Source organism: Chenopodium quinoa, unplaced genomic scaffold, assembly GCF_001683475.1.
Source record: "Chenopodium quinoa cultivar QQ74 unplaced genomic scaffold, ASM168347v1, whole genome shotgun sequence".
Taxonomy (NCBI): Eukaryota; Viridiplantae; Streptophyta; class Magnoliopsida; order Caryophyllales; family Amaranthaceae; genus Chenopodium; species Chenopodium quinoa.
Window position 1 is genome coordinate 698,299 of NW_018745275.1, and position 17,803 is coordinate 716,101.

At 38.8% G+C, this 17,803-nt stretch overlaps 1 protein-coding gene across 1 annotated transcript; it reads right to left on the reverse strand.

Annotated features, from left to right (window-relative positions):
- Nucleotides 1–11,511: 11,511 nt before the first annotated feature.
- On the reverse strand, nucleotides 11,512–17,310 carry LOC110711449 (galactan beta-1,4-galactosyltransferase GALS3-like). The gene is made up of 2 exons (XM_021889823.1): nucleotides 16,119–17,310; nucleotides 11,512–11,973 (listed from the first exon to the last, which is right to left on the reverse strand). Exons 1-2 carry the CDS (start codon nucleotides 17,255–17,257, stop codon nucleotides 11,631–11,633), a joined length of 1,482 nt encoding a protein of 493 aa, XP_021745515.1. The 5' UTR covers nucleotides 17,258–17,310; the 3' UTR covers nucleotides 11,512–11,630.
- Nucleotides 17,311–17,803: the final 493 nt, after the last annotated feature.

A 17,803-nucleotide genomic window follows, 5' to 3' on the forward strand; every position in this document is an offset into this window, starting at 1 on the left:
AACCGGCATCCTCCATGTGGTTGGCTGGCAGCCTGCCTTGGCTGCTGAGGCTGCCAGCTGGCGCCTAGCACCAAGGCTGGGTAGCCAGCCATCACACACACGCACATATCGCAGCCAGCCAGCAAGCACCCCACGCACAGCCAACATGCGTGCTGCTAGCAAGCCACGTATGCTGGGCGCTGCTGCTAGGTGTGTTGTTTTGGTCGATGCAATGCAAAGCACACGCACACGCATCATCGCTGCTGCCTAGTGCTGTGCTAGCAAGGCACACGCACATGAACACGCTGCTGCCTGGTGCTATGCTAGCAAGGCACACGCACACGCTGCTGCTGCTTGGTGTTGTGCTAGTGATGCACACGCACACGGACGCTGCTACTTGGTGTTGTGCGATGCTGTGCTAGCAAGGCTGCCAACGCCTAGCACCACGCATAGCATAGCACGCCTAGCATGCTGCTATGCGATAGTGCGAGGCTGCGATGGTGCGACGAGCAGTGCTAGCCCTTGCCTAGCGCTAGCGCCTAGCATGCTAACAAGGCCTAGCCTTGAAATGCTTGGGCGCATGGCCTGCTAGCACACACGTAAGGGCCTAGCATTCCTAGCATGCTAGGCTTGCGATGGGTCTTGCCTAGCCTAGCATTCACATGGCTAGGCCAATGCGAGGCTACGGCTAGGCTCGTACGTGTAACTTGATTGATTTCTCGTCTCGTCGAATTATAAACTCGACTCGATTTGCGACGCTCGTTCTCGACGCTCTAAGCTCGATATCCGACGTCTTTGTTCGTAAAACTCCGACGACTCATCAAATCCTTCGGATTGATTCGTCGTCTCGGATCAGTTGTTCGATTGGGTTCGACCCGAAGGGTTCAGTCAAGATTAAGCTTTAATATTAATTGTACATTAATATTACTGATCGGAAATGGCCTCCACCTAGGCATTCCGATCATTTGACCTTACTGAAGAATTAGCTATCCAATAATTTTGAACCCTCTATCGGAATAATACACTGGTTGGAAGGACACCATTCCTTTCAATCTCCCACTTGTCCTTTCGGACAAGTGTGCAAATTGTGTATAGCCCATTTCCTATGTCGCTTAATGTCTCTTCATGAACTATAAGGTAAGATTCTTCGTCATCCTTATTACGTCCAGAAGTGTTTCTCGATTTCTGACTTCGACTGTCAATAAACAAATGATTTCTAAAATCCAAATGAGCACAGCCATGCATTTTCACAGTCTCGCTGATCGAGAGGCCTTGTAAACAACAAAGACATATTCCCTATTGTTAATAGGGGGACACTCCCAGTCTTGTATTGTAAGCTTCCCTTACTAAGAGGACCTAGTCGCCTGAGTGCTGCCGTTATAATCCCCATTTACGGCAGACGTTTGACAACATCAAAACGACTAGTACTCAAACAAGAGAACTTGCAATACTCATAGTTGAGGAAAAAGGTTTCGATAGAAATAATGAGAAATATACTTATGACGATTTGATATTTCTTAAAGTATTCTCATAGGTCTATCCAGTATAGTTCCAAACTAGTACCTGTGCAAATGATTTATGACTTTCATGTCCTCCTAGCACAAGAAACGGTGCTATAAATCATACTACACACTAATCTCAAGTGGTCATTAATTGTCTATCGTTTAAATGACCTCGATTAGGGACAATTTTTGATTAAAATATTCAATGTTCACTTAACAGGTGTTTCTTTATCCAAGACATGGTCTTGATACCCTTTGTTGAATATTCTCAAAAATCAAATGCACTCATTAATTAATTTTAAACCACAATTAAATAGATATGGAGTAATCATAAATTTGCAGAAAATTTAATTGCTCTAAAATTGAATGGTTCAACATAGTGTTTTACATTAAGACATCAAGTTTAATTAAAACATCTATACAGGGAAATCAAAGCCAATCTCCAATGTGCTTGATTCCCATTGCCTCAACGTGCTTGTTGTGCTTCACTTGAGACAAAGGTTTAGTCAAAGGATCGGCTACATTGTCGTCCGTTCTAATCTAACAAATTCTGATTTCACCTTCGGATTCCATTCCCTTATCATGTGAAATCGCCGCTTGACATGTTTGACCTTGTGGTGTTCCCTTGGCTCCCTGGCCTGAGCAATAGCTCCATTGTTATCACAATAGAGGTCTATTGGACCCTTGATTGAGGGTACAACACCAAGTTCACCAATGAACTTACGAATCCAAATTGCCTCCTTAGTTGCTTCCGAAGCTGCCAAGTATTCGACTTCAGTTGTAAAATTTGCAGTGGTGCTCTACTTAGCACTCTTCTAACTAAACGCCCTCCATTGGGGCAGAATATGTACCCCGACTGCAACTTGGAGTCGTCTCTGTCAGTCTGGAAGCTCACGTCAGTATAACCTTTAACAACCAACTCATTACAGCCACCATAGACCAGAAATTTATCCTTGTTCCTTTTCAGGTACTTTAGGATATTCTTGGCTGCAGTCCAATGCGCCTCTCCTGGGTCTGATTGGTATCGGCTCGTAGCACTCAAGGCATACGATACATCCAGCCTAGTACATATCATGGCATACATGATCGATCCAATAAGCGAAGCATATGGAATCTGACTCATTCTCTCTCGCTCATCAGGTGTTTGTGGACACTGTTTCTTGCTGAGAGTTATGCCATGGGACATGGGTAGGTGCCTTCGATTGGCCCCTTCCATGTTGAATCGTGCTAGTCCCTTATCTATGTAAGTACTTTGGCTCAATCCAATCATCCTCTTAGATCTATCCCTATAGATCTTGATGCCCAATATGTAATGTGCCTTTCCTAAGTCCTTCATTGAAAAGCACTTTCCCAGCCAGTCCTTTACGGACTCTAACAATTTAGTGTTGTTTCCAATGAGTAATATGTCATCGACATATAAGATTAGGAATGCGATGTCACTCCCACTAACCTTCTTGTAGACACAAGACTCATCTAGATTCTTGATAAAACCAAACTTACTAATGGCTTCATCGAATCGCAGATTCCAACTTATGCTTGCCTGCTTTAGTCCATAAATGGACTTCTTAAACTTGCATACTTTCCCAGCATTTCTTGGATTGACAAAACCTTCCGGCTGTGTCATATACACAGTTTCTTCCAAAATCCCATTAAGGAAGGCGGTTTTGACATCCATTTGCCATATTTCGTAATCGCAATATGCAGCAACCGCTAGGATTATCCGGGCGGACTTAAGCATTGCAACTGGTGAAAAGGTTTCATCATAATCAACTCCGTGAATTTGCCTGTAACTTTTTGCCACCAGTCTAGCTTTGTATATAGATACATTTCCATCTTTGTCTGTTTTCAATTTGAAAATCCATTTGCAACCGATACGTGTATAACCTTCGGGCAATTTAACCAAGTCCCAGACTTGATTTTCAGACATGGAGTCCATCTCGGATTTCATGGCCTCTTGCCATTTAGCAGAGTCGGGGCTCGTCATAGCTTGTTTGTATGTCGCTGGCTCATCTCCATCCATAACTAGGATGTCTTGATCTTCGGTTAAGACAATACCAAGGTATCTGTCTGGTTGAGATCTTAGTTGTTGCGACCTACGCAGGGTAATAGGTTGAGCATTTACATCATCGGTTTGACTCTGACCAATGTCAACAGCTGCTTCTAAAGCACTTGGATTGTTAGTTTTGTCATGTTGACTTTGTTGCTCTACCTCTCGAACTTCGTCAAGTTCGATTTTCCTCCCACTTGTCATTTTTGAAAGGTGTTCCTTCTCTAAAAAGACACCATCACGAGAAACAAACACGTTGTTCTCGGATTTATTGTAGAAGTAATACCCTTTGGTTTTTTTTGGGTAGCCCATAAAGAAACACTTGTCCGATTTTGGGTGAAGTTTGTTAGATATTAATCTCTTGACATATGCTTCGCAACCCCAAATCTTAAGAAAAGATAACCTCGGAGGTTCTTGGTCCATAATTCATATGGAGTCTTTTCGACAGCTTTTGACGGAGCACGGTTCAGTGTTAGTGCCGCAGTTTGAAGTGCGTGTTCCTAGAAAGAGATAGGAAGTTCACTAAGACCCATCATTGATCGAACCATGTCTAACAAGGTTCGATTCCTCCATTCGGATACTTCGTTCCATTGTGGAGTTTCGGGAGGTGTAAACTCTGAAAGAATACCATTTTCTTTCAAGTGATCGTCGAATTCATGGCTCAAATACTCGCACCTCGATCCGATCGAAGTGCTTTTATTTTCTTGCCAAGTTGATTTTCAACTTCACTCTGAAATTCTTTGAATTTCTTAGACATAACCATATCTACTATAGTCGTCCGTGAAGGTAATGAAATTTTCAAACGACTCCAAGTCGAATGAGTCAAGAACACCTTCTTGTAGAAGTTTCTTGATGCGTTTGACGTTATGTGGCCAAGACGACAATGCCACAAGTAGGTTTGATTCGACTCGATGGTCTTAGCCCTTTTGGAAGTATCATTAATTTTATAAACTTGTTTGTCTAGAGAAAGCACATAAAGACCATTTTCTGAACATGCCTTACCATATAAAACATTATCGAAATAAAATGAACAACTATTGTTCTTAATTCAAAATTCAAAACCTTTGGCGTCCAACGCCGAAATTGAAATAATGTTTTTGGTAACTCTAGGAACATGATAGCAATTGTCAAGTTCTAAAACAAGCCCAGAGGCCAAAGACAAACTGAGAGTTCCAACGGATACGGCAGACATCCTTGCTCCATTGTCGACCCGAAGCTCGATCTCTCCCTTCTCTAGCCTCCTATTTATCCTTAGTCCCTAAGCATTGGAACAAAGGTGTGAGCCACATCCGGCATCTAATACCCATAATGTTTTGCTAGTGAAGTTTAAGTCTATAACAAAAATACCTGATGAAGAAGCAACGGTGTCGTCCTTCTTATCTTCCTTGAACTTGAGGCAATCCCGCTTCCAATGTCCCTTCTTCTTGCAGTAGAAACATTCGGAATCGGATTTAGAAGAGGCTACCTTCTTGTCCTTGCCACTCTTAGTAGCACTTGACTTAGGCGGAAAATTCTTCTTCTTTTTCCCTTTAAAGCTTCTCTCCTTGCCCAAGCGCTTAAATGGCTTGCCCTTTCTCACCATGAGCATGTCATGCTTTCCCTCATCTTTGAGGGTTTGCTCGGCCTGCTTCAACATATCATGATGCTCGGTGAGAGTTTTCTCCATGTTGTGCATATTATTGTTCATCTTGAACTAATCATAGCCTTTATGCAACGAATGGAGAATGATGTCAATTTCCATCTCGGTTGAATACCCAACATCGAGCCTTTCCATGTTCTCAAATAATCCAATCATTTTAAGAATATGCGGGCTGACTGGCTCTCCTTTCTTGAGCTTGCTCTCAAGGATCTGCCTGTGGGTTTCGAACCTTTCAGTTCTGGCCTGCTCTTGAAACATATTATGAAGCTCAGAAATGATCTCAAAAGTTGTCTCCTTTTCAAAGAAAGTCTTTTGAAGGTCCTGAGACATAGTGGCCAACATGATGCATTTGACATCCCGATTGGCACTTTGCCATCTGTTAAGGCAGCCTGGGTGACCTCCTCATTGGGAGTGTCGGGCATTTCCTCATCAAGGACGTATTCCTTTTGCTCTTGCATGAAAACAATACGTAAATTTCTTTGCCAATCAAGAATATTTGGCCCACTCAACTTCTCCTTGTCGAGAATTGAGCGTAATGAAAACTGGTTGTTTGAGTTACTTGCAGACATGTTTCTACAACTGAAAGAATTTGAAATGAAAAACCATTCATAAACCAATAAGTTTGAAATTTAAAGCATTCATGCAAATTTGCAATCTTATTGAGCAATTTATCCACGCATTAACGTTAGTCCCTTATAGGCGAGAATAAAACGATTCCAAGATCCCAAAAATTAAAAAGTGGTTAAGCATGCTTTGGCTTGTCTTAACACTTAATATTTTAGGGTAAGCAATCCAATTTCTAATAGCTCCAAGCTACTCTTGGTTCGATAAAACGTCACATCTAATGCTTCCTTGACATTTTATCTCCATTGCCACGACATCTAAGGACTCCTTACCGATATCGTTGAGCTTAACCAAGACAACTTGTATACCTAGTATACCTTACGTTCCTAGGGAAGTAGTGACGCCTCACTTTGGCGTAGGCCATCACATACGCGCACTAGTTCGGTAAGTGCTGTACATGGAATGGCATATTTTAGCTCAATATTTTAGGGACCTAGGGTTTCTATGTTGGTTGATTTAAGTGAACTCAATTAATCATCGCAACATTTGAAATCCTAAACATGCACCTAACATATCATTCAAATATATAAGAACAATTATATATAGAAAACATGAAACAAGATGCATTTGGCAACTAGCATGACCCCTTGAAATCTTCAAATCTTCAAGGGTCTTCATCTTGGCTCGTCTTCATAGAAACGTCGTCTTGAGACATCTTCGCCAAAACGAAATTACTAGCTACTACGACTAAGATTAATCTAAATATTAAGGTACAAAAATACTCAACGGTACGCAGACCGTATTTAGATTTACAAAAATATATAACAGATCGCAGTCCGTATTTACTATCCTAATCGTGCCCCTCTAGTTGCCATTTTCACAAAACCTGTGAAACAATATATTGTCCATTCACCCATTCACTATATGTGAATGGCCCATGCATTTTATAACGAAAAACAAGTAACAATGCATAACGCACGCGAACTAGTAACTAACTTAGGTGGTTAATCCAATTAACACGCCTAATTAAAACTAGTCAAAGTTGTTTAATATTTTATGTGATTAAGACGAAGCTCCCACTAAATTCCAATTAAATAAATTAAAAACGAAGCTCCAATTAACACGTAATTATTTCATGCAATTAACGAAGCACCCACTAAATTCCGGATCCAACTTAATTAATCCAATTAATTAAGCCGGTTAACCCAAATTTTGTCAAAATTAAAATTTTGCAAGAGCCGAAAAAACCGAGATCTAACCTCGTCAAAATAATTAAATAAATTAAAAACAACAAAATTTGCAAAGCGATAGTCCAAGTTTAAGAAAAATAGCCCACCCTTAAAACTCGTGGGTTGCGCACCATGGCTGCTAAGCAGCCCTTGTGTTGCGTCTGATGCTGGGTGCTAGCATGCTCGCTCAGCATAGCACGCCACGCTAGCCAGCACCAGCAGCATGCTACGCATGCTAGCTGCTAACTGGCGCTGGCAGCAAGTGGTTGGTTGGCTGGGGCTTGCTGCCTCGCCGCCCAGCAGCCTACGACCACGCACATAGCATTAGCGCACAAAAGCCCCTCGCCACAAAGCAGCAGCACCTCAAGGCACAACACCCCTGTGCGCACCTAAGGCAGCCACATGTGGGCTGCGTGGGCAGCTCGGCTAGCCTTGGTGGCGCTTGGGTGTTGTTGCCTCGATTTACATGCATTTTCTCGGGATTTTAATCCCGTTGTACGTGTGACATAAAATTAATTCTAAATTTATTTTAGAATCCCGTTGTACGCGTGACATAAAATTAATTCTAAATTTATTTTAGAATAAATTAAATAAGTCCAACTTAATTAAATTCAATTTTAATGGTGCCAAAGCCTAAATCATCCAATATTACCTTTGAAATAATTTAGGTCTTTCTTGATGCTTTAAAATTGAAGGGCTACACCCATAATTAATTTAACCAAAATGCAAATTAATAATGAGTTTTGACAAAATAGGGAGTTGGAAAAATAAACCCTTTCATCCAATGAAAAATTTCCCAACAATAACTTGTGTAAAATTGAAAAATTTTACATCTTCCAATATGAAGATTAATCAAAATTCAATCACAAGTTTTGAACTTTAAGGACTTTAATCAACACAAAAATGATTAAATCCAAAAATTAGTTCAACATGGAATTTAGCAATCAAAGTTCCAACCAAATAAACAATTAAAGATTGAATCTTTGAAATTTTAGGGGCTTCAAAATTGCAAGTTCACCATAAACATTCACACTTAAAGCAATTTATTTGCAATTATGTGAAAAATACAAGTTTATGTGAAAAGTGAACACACCAAATTAAGCACCAATTATGACTTCATAAACATGCTTAATGAGGTTTATAATTGAAGTAGATTAGAGATGCAACCATACATTTAATCTACCTTCATCATGCAATAATTAATCAAGGTTAAAAGATTTAAAAAATTTCGTCAATAACGAAAAACCCCTCAAAAAACATATTTCTGGGTGGATTTTGGCTGCTGGAAAATCCTAATAGTGTCAAAAACGATTTAGAACATCGATTCCACCCAAAAATCACTATTTTTGAGTCAAAATCTGGGTTCAACAGCCAAAATTAAAAAAAAAAGAGATTAAAATTAATTAAAACGAGCTTCTAATCCAATTAGAAAGCACAACCAGAAATTTAAATCCATTTTAAATCACCTTAATTAATTATTAGTCACAGTAATTAAAGTGAGCGTGTCTCCGATACCGCTGTTGGGTTTCGTAGAGTCCGACACTACGCGGAAGGGAAACCCACCCAAGACCCGCACACTAATTAAAGCGACTAAGCATGCAATCACTAATTAAACAACAATTAAGAGAGAGAAAGAAAAGACATTCTTACCCTTGTCGCGTGCTTCGCTCAAATCCCGAGCTCTTACTTGAACCCCGCAAATGTGAAGGTATCCGACGGCTCGTACCCACGAACCCGACCCGAACGATCCAAGTCCCGAAGGTTAGTCGAGACCCGACCAATAAAAACTAGAGTTTTACGAACTTAAGGTTTTCTCACTTTTCTAAGGAGATGTCTTTTTAGTTCCACTCAAGCGTTCTTCCCAAATCCCAAAACCTTGGTATTTATAGGGAAATGAACCTTGAATTCCCACTCTTGATCAATGTGGGAGATTTGCAATTTTCCATTTTATTTTAATCAAAACAAAATTAAAATTGCAAAACAATCAATAAGTTACAAGTGGCATAAGGAGGAAGAGAGATTAGATGAGGACCATTTCCAAGGGGGGGACCATGGCCTTGGTGCCTAAGGCAATGCCCACAACCCTTTGGTCCCCACTTAGTCAAAACCAGCATCCTCCATGTGGTTGGCTGGTAGCCTGCCTTGGCTGCTGAGGCTGCCAGCTGGCGCCTAGCACCAAGGCTGGGTAGCCAACCAGCACACACACGCACATATCGCAGCCAGCCAGCAAGCACCCCACGCACAGCCAGCATGCGTGCTGCTAGCAAGCCACGCATGTTGGGCGCTGCTGCTAGGTGCGTTGTTCTGGTCGATGCAATGTTAAGCACACGCACACGCATCATCGATGCTGCCTAGTGCTGTGCTAGCGAGGCACACGCACACGCACACGCTGCTGCCTGGTGCTGTGCTAGCAAGGCACACGCACACGCACACGCTGCTGCCTGGTGCTGTGCTAGCGAGGCACACGCACACGCACACGCTGCTGCTGCTTGGTGTTGTGCTAGCGATGCACACGCACACGCACGCTGCTGCTTGGTGCTATGCGATGCTGTGCTAGCAAGGCTGCCAGCATCTAGCACCACGCATAGCATTGCACGCCTAGCATGCTGCTATGCGATGGGGCGAGGCTGCGATGGTGCGACGAGCAATGCTAGGCCTTGCCTAGCGCCAGCGCCTAGCATGCTAGCAAGGCCTAGCCTTGCGATGCTTGGGCGCATGGCCTGCTAGCACACACGCAAAGGCCTAGCACGCCTAGCACTCACATGGATAGGCCAATGCGAGGCTACGACTAGGCTCGTACTTGTAACTTGATTGATTTCTCGTCTCGTCGAATTCTAAACTCGACTCAACTTGCGACGCTTGGTCTCGACGCTCTAAGCTCGATATCCGACGTCTTTGTTCGTAAAACTCTGATGACTTATCAACTCCTTCGGATTGATTAGTCGTCTCGGATCGGTTGTTCGATTGGGTTTGACCCAAAGGGTTCAGTCAAAATTAAGTTGTAATATTAATTGTACATTAATATTACTGATCGGAAGCGACCTCCACTTAGGCATTCCGATCACTTGACCTCACTGAAGAATTGGCTATCTAATAATTATGAACCCTCTACCGGAATAATACACTTGTTGGAAGGACACCATTTCTTTCAGTTTCCCCATTGGAAACTATTCACATTCGATACCAACCAATTGAGCATATCAATTGCAGATCATTTACTCCCGATCTCGTAATTCGAGAAGATTCTTAACTTTCGCATTTATTACAGATTCCACTCCGGTTCTAACTTGATCGTTGGAGGCGGAACTCCCGCAACCGAAGTTTCCGTTGTTTTGCAGGTACAGACGTCCGGATTCCAGTTTTGGTGTTGTAACTCTCCCAAAGGACACAGAAAACCCCGAAGCAGGAGGGATAAGTGGGTGTTTTTATCCCTATCCCTAACCCCCTTCTAATCCCCATCCCCATAAACAAACACTACATTTCTTCTATCCCTATTTTTTATCCTTGTCCCACCCCTTCTATCCCCCTAAACAAACACCCTCTTAAAGTAAAAATAAAATAAAAATATAACATTAAAGAGGTTATAGATAAAAGGGATCGTTTTAAGCAGATAAGTGGTAAAGGTGGGATTATTTCCAGATTATTTAAATGTGGGATTATTTTGAGCAGAAGTGACAAAGGTGGGATTATTAGTTTCAATTTTTCCTATTATTAAAATGAAGTGCTTTGCCAACATGCAACTGCTACACTTAAAATTATATGGTTACTTTTAGAATGTACTTCCTCTATTTCTTAATTCTTGCAAGACTTTTCTTTTCACGCTTGTCAATGCACTATCTCAATCTAATATCTTTAATTACAAATATGCAAAAATTATAAAATTTTGATATTATGGAATAATAAATCGAAACGAATATAACAAGATCCCACATGACTATATTTTCCCAACCTAAAAATCACCAAAGCTAGTTAAAGTGGCAAAGGTGGGATTATTAGTTTCAATTTTTCCTATTATTAAAATGAAGTGCTTTGCCAACATGCAACTGCTACACTTAAAATATATGGTTACTTTTAGAATGTACTTCCTCTATTTCTTAATTCTTGCAAGACTTCTCTTTTTACGCTTGTCAATGCACTATTTCAATCTAATATCTTTAATTACAAATATGCAAAACTTATAAAATTTTGATATAATGAAAGAATAAATCGAGACGAATATAACAAGGTCCCACATGACTATATTTTCCCAACCTAAAAATCACCAAAGCTAGTTAAAGTGAAATATGTGAATAGTGCAAAAGTCAAACTGTTACAAGTAAAATTAAAAAAAAAATGGAGAAAGTATAACACTTTGAAAAACGGAGGGAGTATGTCCATTACGCAATCTCAAAAAATGATTAAAAAACTTTCATAATAATCGACACAGTCAAAATTAAAACATTTGCCAATGTGTGAGTTTAAACCTACTCAATCAATTATAAGTTAATAACAATTGATATGAATAGTGCAAAAAAAAAAAAATGTTTATTATTATGGAACGGAACGAGTAAGTACTTGCTGAATGATTTCACCTATGTATAAAATTAAACAATAGGAGTACAATGTAATGTTTTAAAAAAAAAAAAAAAAAAGGTTAGAATAGAACGACAATAATGTTTAAAAGATTTGTATTAGAGCCTAGTTGATTGAAGCCTAGTACCAATAGTGTTGAGCTCAAACTTCTTGACTAAAGGGCCCATCAATCTAATGCTATTGTCTCGAACATATGGAGTTTTTTCTATGGTCGTAGAACTATCTTTAAGGAGTTGCCTGCACGGCTCCCGCCGCTCAGCAACCGTGCCATGGTAGTGATAGTACTTCATTATACTGTTAGGCAGTCGTGTTGACTTGCCTACAAAGTTCTCTGAACTATGAACCCCTGTTGCATACACATTCTTTGGTTGTATAGCGTACTTCTGATCTCTCCTCATTTTTTTCGCATTCTTGTACACCAACTTCTCGAAACCCCATTTCCTGATTAATTTGGAAGTGGTAGAAAATTTGCACAAATCAACAACGCACCATAACACAAAAATGATTAACCCAATCTTTAAAAGACCGATTGATAGCAAAAAAATAATATAGCCTTGTTACATTCAAGTCAATATCTATTTCTTAAATATCAAATTTCTGATTTTTTTTTTTTTTTTTTTAAACATCAAATTTCTTACTATACATTTTGCTTAAATAACTAAATATATTAATATCCAAATTTTTTGTTGGCAAACATGCTCAAAGTTCAAAAATTGTGGTAGTTAAATAATTACATTATTAAATGACTAATTCTACATGTATTGTGTATTTGTGTTGCTTCTAAATTCTAATATTCTCAATCAAAGTTTATCAATCATGTTGGTAGTAAACTCCAATAATTGCTAGAGGACAAGTTTCAAATTAGCCATCACCCACCCAACCTAAAGATAATAACGTTTAATTAAACAAGTACATTCATGTGCAACTTGACCATATTATACGGAGAATGGACAATAAACAGCATATAAAAAATGTGCTAGCATGTGACGCACCACATTTATATAATATAAATGTAATAAATCTAAAGAACTAATCCAGTCAATTATTCCCAACTAACATGTCAGTTAAAACTTAAAAGATTAGTTTAGGACCTCAGCTTTGTAGTAATACTCCATAGTAGTTGGGGAAATCAGGACAGCAACTTTATTTCATTGTTCTCGTCCAAAACACCATTTGTAAGGTGAAGGTGCAAATTAAAATAAAACAATAATATTTATAAATATCTTCTTTCTACTTCCTTAAAATTTATAGTTTTCAATTTCCCTCAACTCAATTTAATAATAAAAAATAAAATAAATAAAAATTCCACTGTCTTTCTTTTTATTTATGTGCCTAAGGCCTTTCTTTTTTCTTCTTTTTATTTTTTTATTTTTTTGTGATGATACCACTATTAATTCATAGTTTCTCCATTCCTTAATAATTACTACTATATGAGTTTGACAATATTCATATATTAATATTAACTACAATTTCTACTAATTAAGAAAAATTAAATACTATTGTTGTTTTTTGGATTTTTATGGGGTGTTTAGAGAACCACAAGGTAAGGTGATTAAGGAAAAATGATTATAATAATCAATCACTGAATTCTCAAGATCCGGGAGGAAAAATACTACTGTGTAATACATTGTTGGATTAGACTCAATTTATGCTTTTAAATACGAAGTATAAATTTTTTAAGAATTTATTAATATATAATTATATTCATCCTCCATTTTTTTTTATGTTATACTCAATTAATTATATTAAACATACAATTTAAGGAAATTAAAAAAATAAAAAAATTTAAGTGGGTATAACATAAACTTAGATAATTTAAATGAGAGAAAATGCAAAATTGGGTTTGCATTGATAAAAGGTGAATAAAGTATGTTATACTCAATTAATTATATTAGAAATACAATTTAAGAAAATAATATTTTTTTGAAAAAAATGAGTGTGTATAACATAAACTACGATAATTTAAATGAGAGGAAATACAAAAACTGAGTTTGTATTGATAAAAAGGTGAATAAAGTAAGAGATAATGTATGAATGTGAAATTATTGTGATTTTAAAGGAATAAATCGTAAAAAGAATATGTTTGTTAAAAGTAGGATAAAACAAAAGGTAGAAAAAAAACAAATTGAAAAAAATTAAAAGTGATCCAAGTACAAAGGGAATTCATATGTGTAGTCAAACTTGTGTATTATCATATGTGCTAGTCAATTACAGTACTTTAAAATATAGCGAATACTTTATCCGTTTTAAAAAAATGCTCAAATACTAGTTGGAATTGTTTCAGTTTAAATACAAAGTTTCGCGTTGACAAATGTACTAGTCAAATTGTGACATTTATTTTGAAACATAGACATTACTGCATAAAATTTAGGAAAATTTAACAGGAATAATCCAACCTTTTGTCCATTCTCCCATATTAATCCCACCTTTTGATTATTCCTCAATAATCCAACCTTTGCCCCCCTTTTTCTCACAGCAACCCTTGCAGGTCACCTATTCGGTATAACCGGTTATAAGTGCTACGTGGCACTTCCTAATTGGTTTTTTGTTTTTTTTTTTTTTTTTAAATTTACTTTTTTTTAAATTTTACTTTTTTTTTTTAATTTTATATATATATATATATATATATATATATATATATATATATATATTATAAAAAATAAAAAACCGCCCTTCTTTCTTCTTCCTCTCTCTTCCCCCATCACCAGATTCACCACCATAGTCATCACCATCCTTTTTTCTCTCTCATATCCCTTCCATGGCCTTCCTCCATTACCACCATCTTCCTCAATTACCATCTCACCTTCCCTCCTTACCAACCAACAAAAACACCACCAACATCACCATCACCACAACCTGGAAACCAACCCCAAAATCTAAAAATCAATCCAATCGCCACCATCGCCGCCACCACCTCCGCCACTCCCTCCCAAACCTAGACCCGAAACCTTTCCCCCACTCCTACCTAGACTCGAACCACCCAACCCACCTAGCCGAAACCACCAGCCCCACCCTACCCATATCCCAAAACCATCCAACCCCACATACCCAGACCCCAAAACCCCAACCTCACTTCCCTGAACCTTCCCGCCACCCCTTCCCCTCCCTCATCAAACTCCACTTATTTACCTCCCCATCAAAACTTATTTCCTATTCTTCTTTCTCTCTCAATTGAATTTAAGGCAAAATTGAGGGATATGTCTTCAATTATGGGGCTGGAATAGATAGGGGTTGTTTTCTTGTTGATTGTCGTGGGTGGCTAGGTGGGTAGTTGGTGTTGCGGGTGATAGTTATGGTTGTTTGCGTGTCGTATGTTGTGGGTGGTCTTATGTTTGCGGTTGTGTTGTGGTTTGGTCGTGGATGTTGTGGTGATGATGGTGTGTTGAGGTGGTTGTAGATGGTGGTGTTGGTGATGGTTGTGGATGCTGGTGTTGCCGTGTTGGTGGGTGACAATGGAGTAAGAGAGAGGAGAGAGAAAAGGAAGGGGAAGAAGCTAAGATAATTTATTTATTTATTTATTTATTTAATTTTTTTTTTTTTAATTTTCAGAAGAAGGTGGTGGTGGAAAGATAAAATGGAGGTGGAGCTTTGGGGGTGGTAATGGAGGAAGATGATGGCAAATGGTGGGAGGAAGGAGAGGAAAAGGGATGACCGGTTATTTAGGTAACTGGTTATTTGAGTTCATTTTGGGAAGAAGGGGTATAAAGGTTGGATTATTGTGGAATAATCCAAAGGTTGGTTTATTTTGAGAGAATGTGGCAAAGGTTGAATTATTCCTGTTAAATTTTCCTAAAATTTATCGTTTCACACTTTCTCCCTCCTATTCGCTTCACTTGCCACAAATTTTCTAAATTACACCTTGGGTCTCTGTTTGTTTTCTCCATAAATTTTCACAATCTTCATAACATGTCTTAAAACAAAAATATTCCTAGATTCCTTTATCCAAAAATGAGTTCAAATTAGGGAATCAAACAAATTCAACAAGATCTTACCGTAATACAAAGTATTAATCCTTATAGATTCTGATGATTTTTGGTCATAATTTTTGAAGTTACACTCACAAAAGTACAGTAGGACAATAAATAGAGAGATAGAGGGAGTTTATCTTGCTCAAAAACAATTACTCCGATATAAATTTAAATATCATTATTAATTTTGATCGACTTCCACATTAATAAATTCATTCACAAAGCTACTACAATTACACACAAATATATCAAAGATCAAAAAACATGGATTCTTTGAGTAAAGACACACTATATTATCCATCAATCACGCTCTTTTTTGTTTTTTGCCGGAATTACCACTCATCCAATTTATTTTTAATTTTAATATTTGATTAATTATATTACCAACTCTATCAACCTTTTTGTGATTTTCAATTACCAATCTTTTATTATTCAATATCCTACCTACAGTAATAATTTTTCTAAAATTGAATTTAATAATATATCCTACATCCTGGTACTTGACCCATTATATTCATTCAGAAGAACAAACACCAAATATGCACAACTTTACCAAAAAAAAAAAAAAAATTCAACAATTGCGGAAAAAGAAAATTTCATACAGAGAAAAAAACATACTTGTTAATTTGGCCAGCATCCTGAGCTAAACAGAGTCTATTAGACATAGATACTTGTTCAAAATTGAACAGGGTATAATCCTTGAGCGTTTCCATGATCGAATCAAGAGACGATTCCCCTGGCAAATAAATATACTCATCCACATCAAAGAAGAACATCCATTTCGTATCGAATCGATGTCTATGTAAGCAATCATTTAGTATAAGCATTTGATTATGATAAAACCCATCGAATTCCTCTTGATCTTTAATATCGTGTATTGTAACAAACCCAAGATCAATCCATGGAAAAAGTACATCCATTACTTCGGGGTGTATGCCACCTGCGTCGTTGAACACGAAATGAGTTTTCGTTCCGAATAATCTGACATGATACGCGATCCACTCACGGACTCTTTGAGGGCTAAGGTTACCGAACAATGAGCTACCGCAGTAGAGGTAGTCGTATTTAGGAAGGGCGAGAAATTGTGATGGTTGCCATGATTTTGGGGGTTCGTTTAAGGCTATGATTGTGTCAGTTGAGTTAATATCTCGATCATAGCCGCCGTTGGTGGAGGCGTGGAGGAGGAGACGGCCACCCATAGAAGGGTCGGTACCTGTAGGGAATGTACAGTTGACAACTACTACGACATAGGCACGGGCGAACCCGAAGTCCTGGAAAGAAAGCTTTTGCCCTGGGACTCCAAAATGTGAACCGTTGTTATATTGGTACTCGCAGTTGTAGGTGGGATGGCCGTAGTCGTGGAGGGGTTTGGAGGAGAGCCCGATGACGGCGAAGGTGTTGGGACCGCCGCGGTAGGCGGACATAAAGACGAAATTGTAAGCGGCGGTCCCGACAGCGTAGAAGGAGCGTTTTATGACTCCATGGTCAAGGATCTGATCGGAGGGTTGTTGAGGAGGTGGTGGAGTGGTGGCTGTGGTGGTGGTGGTGGTGGTGGGGCAGGGGGTGACATTGGAGGTGGAAAAGGGGAGAAAGCGGGTGGGTAGGAATTGAAAGAGGGTGGCAACGGAGCAGAAAAGGAGGAGAGCAACAAAGATGAGCTTGAGCTCAGATGAGTAGCTGTTCCTCCACATTAACCCAAATATGCTGCCTTTTCTCCCTCCTGTTTTTCTGAATTTCTCTCTCTGAATCTTTCCCATTTCATTTTGGGGGGAGACGTTGACTAACAGGAACTTCGAAGAAAGTGGAGTGATTAAAATATTTTGTTGTCTTTTTCAGTTGGATTAATTTGAAAAGTATAAGATTAATACTGTTTTTTAATCCCAATTTTCACCAATTTATTTTTATTAATCCCAAATTTGGATTATTTTTTAATAATCCCAACTTTAAGGTGGGTTATCATTCTTCATACCCAAACCGGTCAACAAAAGTCAACAACCTTCTATTGTAGGTTGCTGGACACGTGTCGCCACGTGAGTGGTCCATTTTTATTTATTTTTTTGACTGAACCAAATTATTTTTTTTAAAAAAGAAAAAAACAGAAAATTAATTAATTAATTTTTTATTTCCCTCTTCCCTTTAATAGCCCCTCCCCCTCCACCTCCATTAATGGCAGCCAGCCAGCCACCATCCCCTCCATTTCCGGCAATCCCTCCATCCCCTCCATTTCCAGCAACCCTCCTTCCCCTCCGTTTCCGGCCGCCCTTCCACTTCCCCTTGAAAGCCCTACCCAAAACCCACCTGGA

Bases quoted from the DNA above. Each gene is read 5' to 3' on its own strand.
- LOC110711449 (XM_021889823.1), bottom strand. From the start codon at position 17,257: ATGGGAAAGATTCAGAGAGAGAAATTCAGAAAAACAGGAGGGAGAAAA. The intron at 11,974-16,118 runs GTATGTTTTTTT...CAAATTAATCAG, and splicing joins GATGCTGGCCAAATTAACAA to GAAATGGGGTTTCGAGAAGT.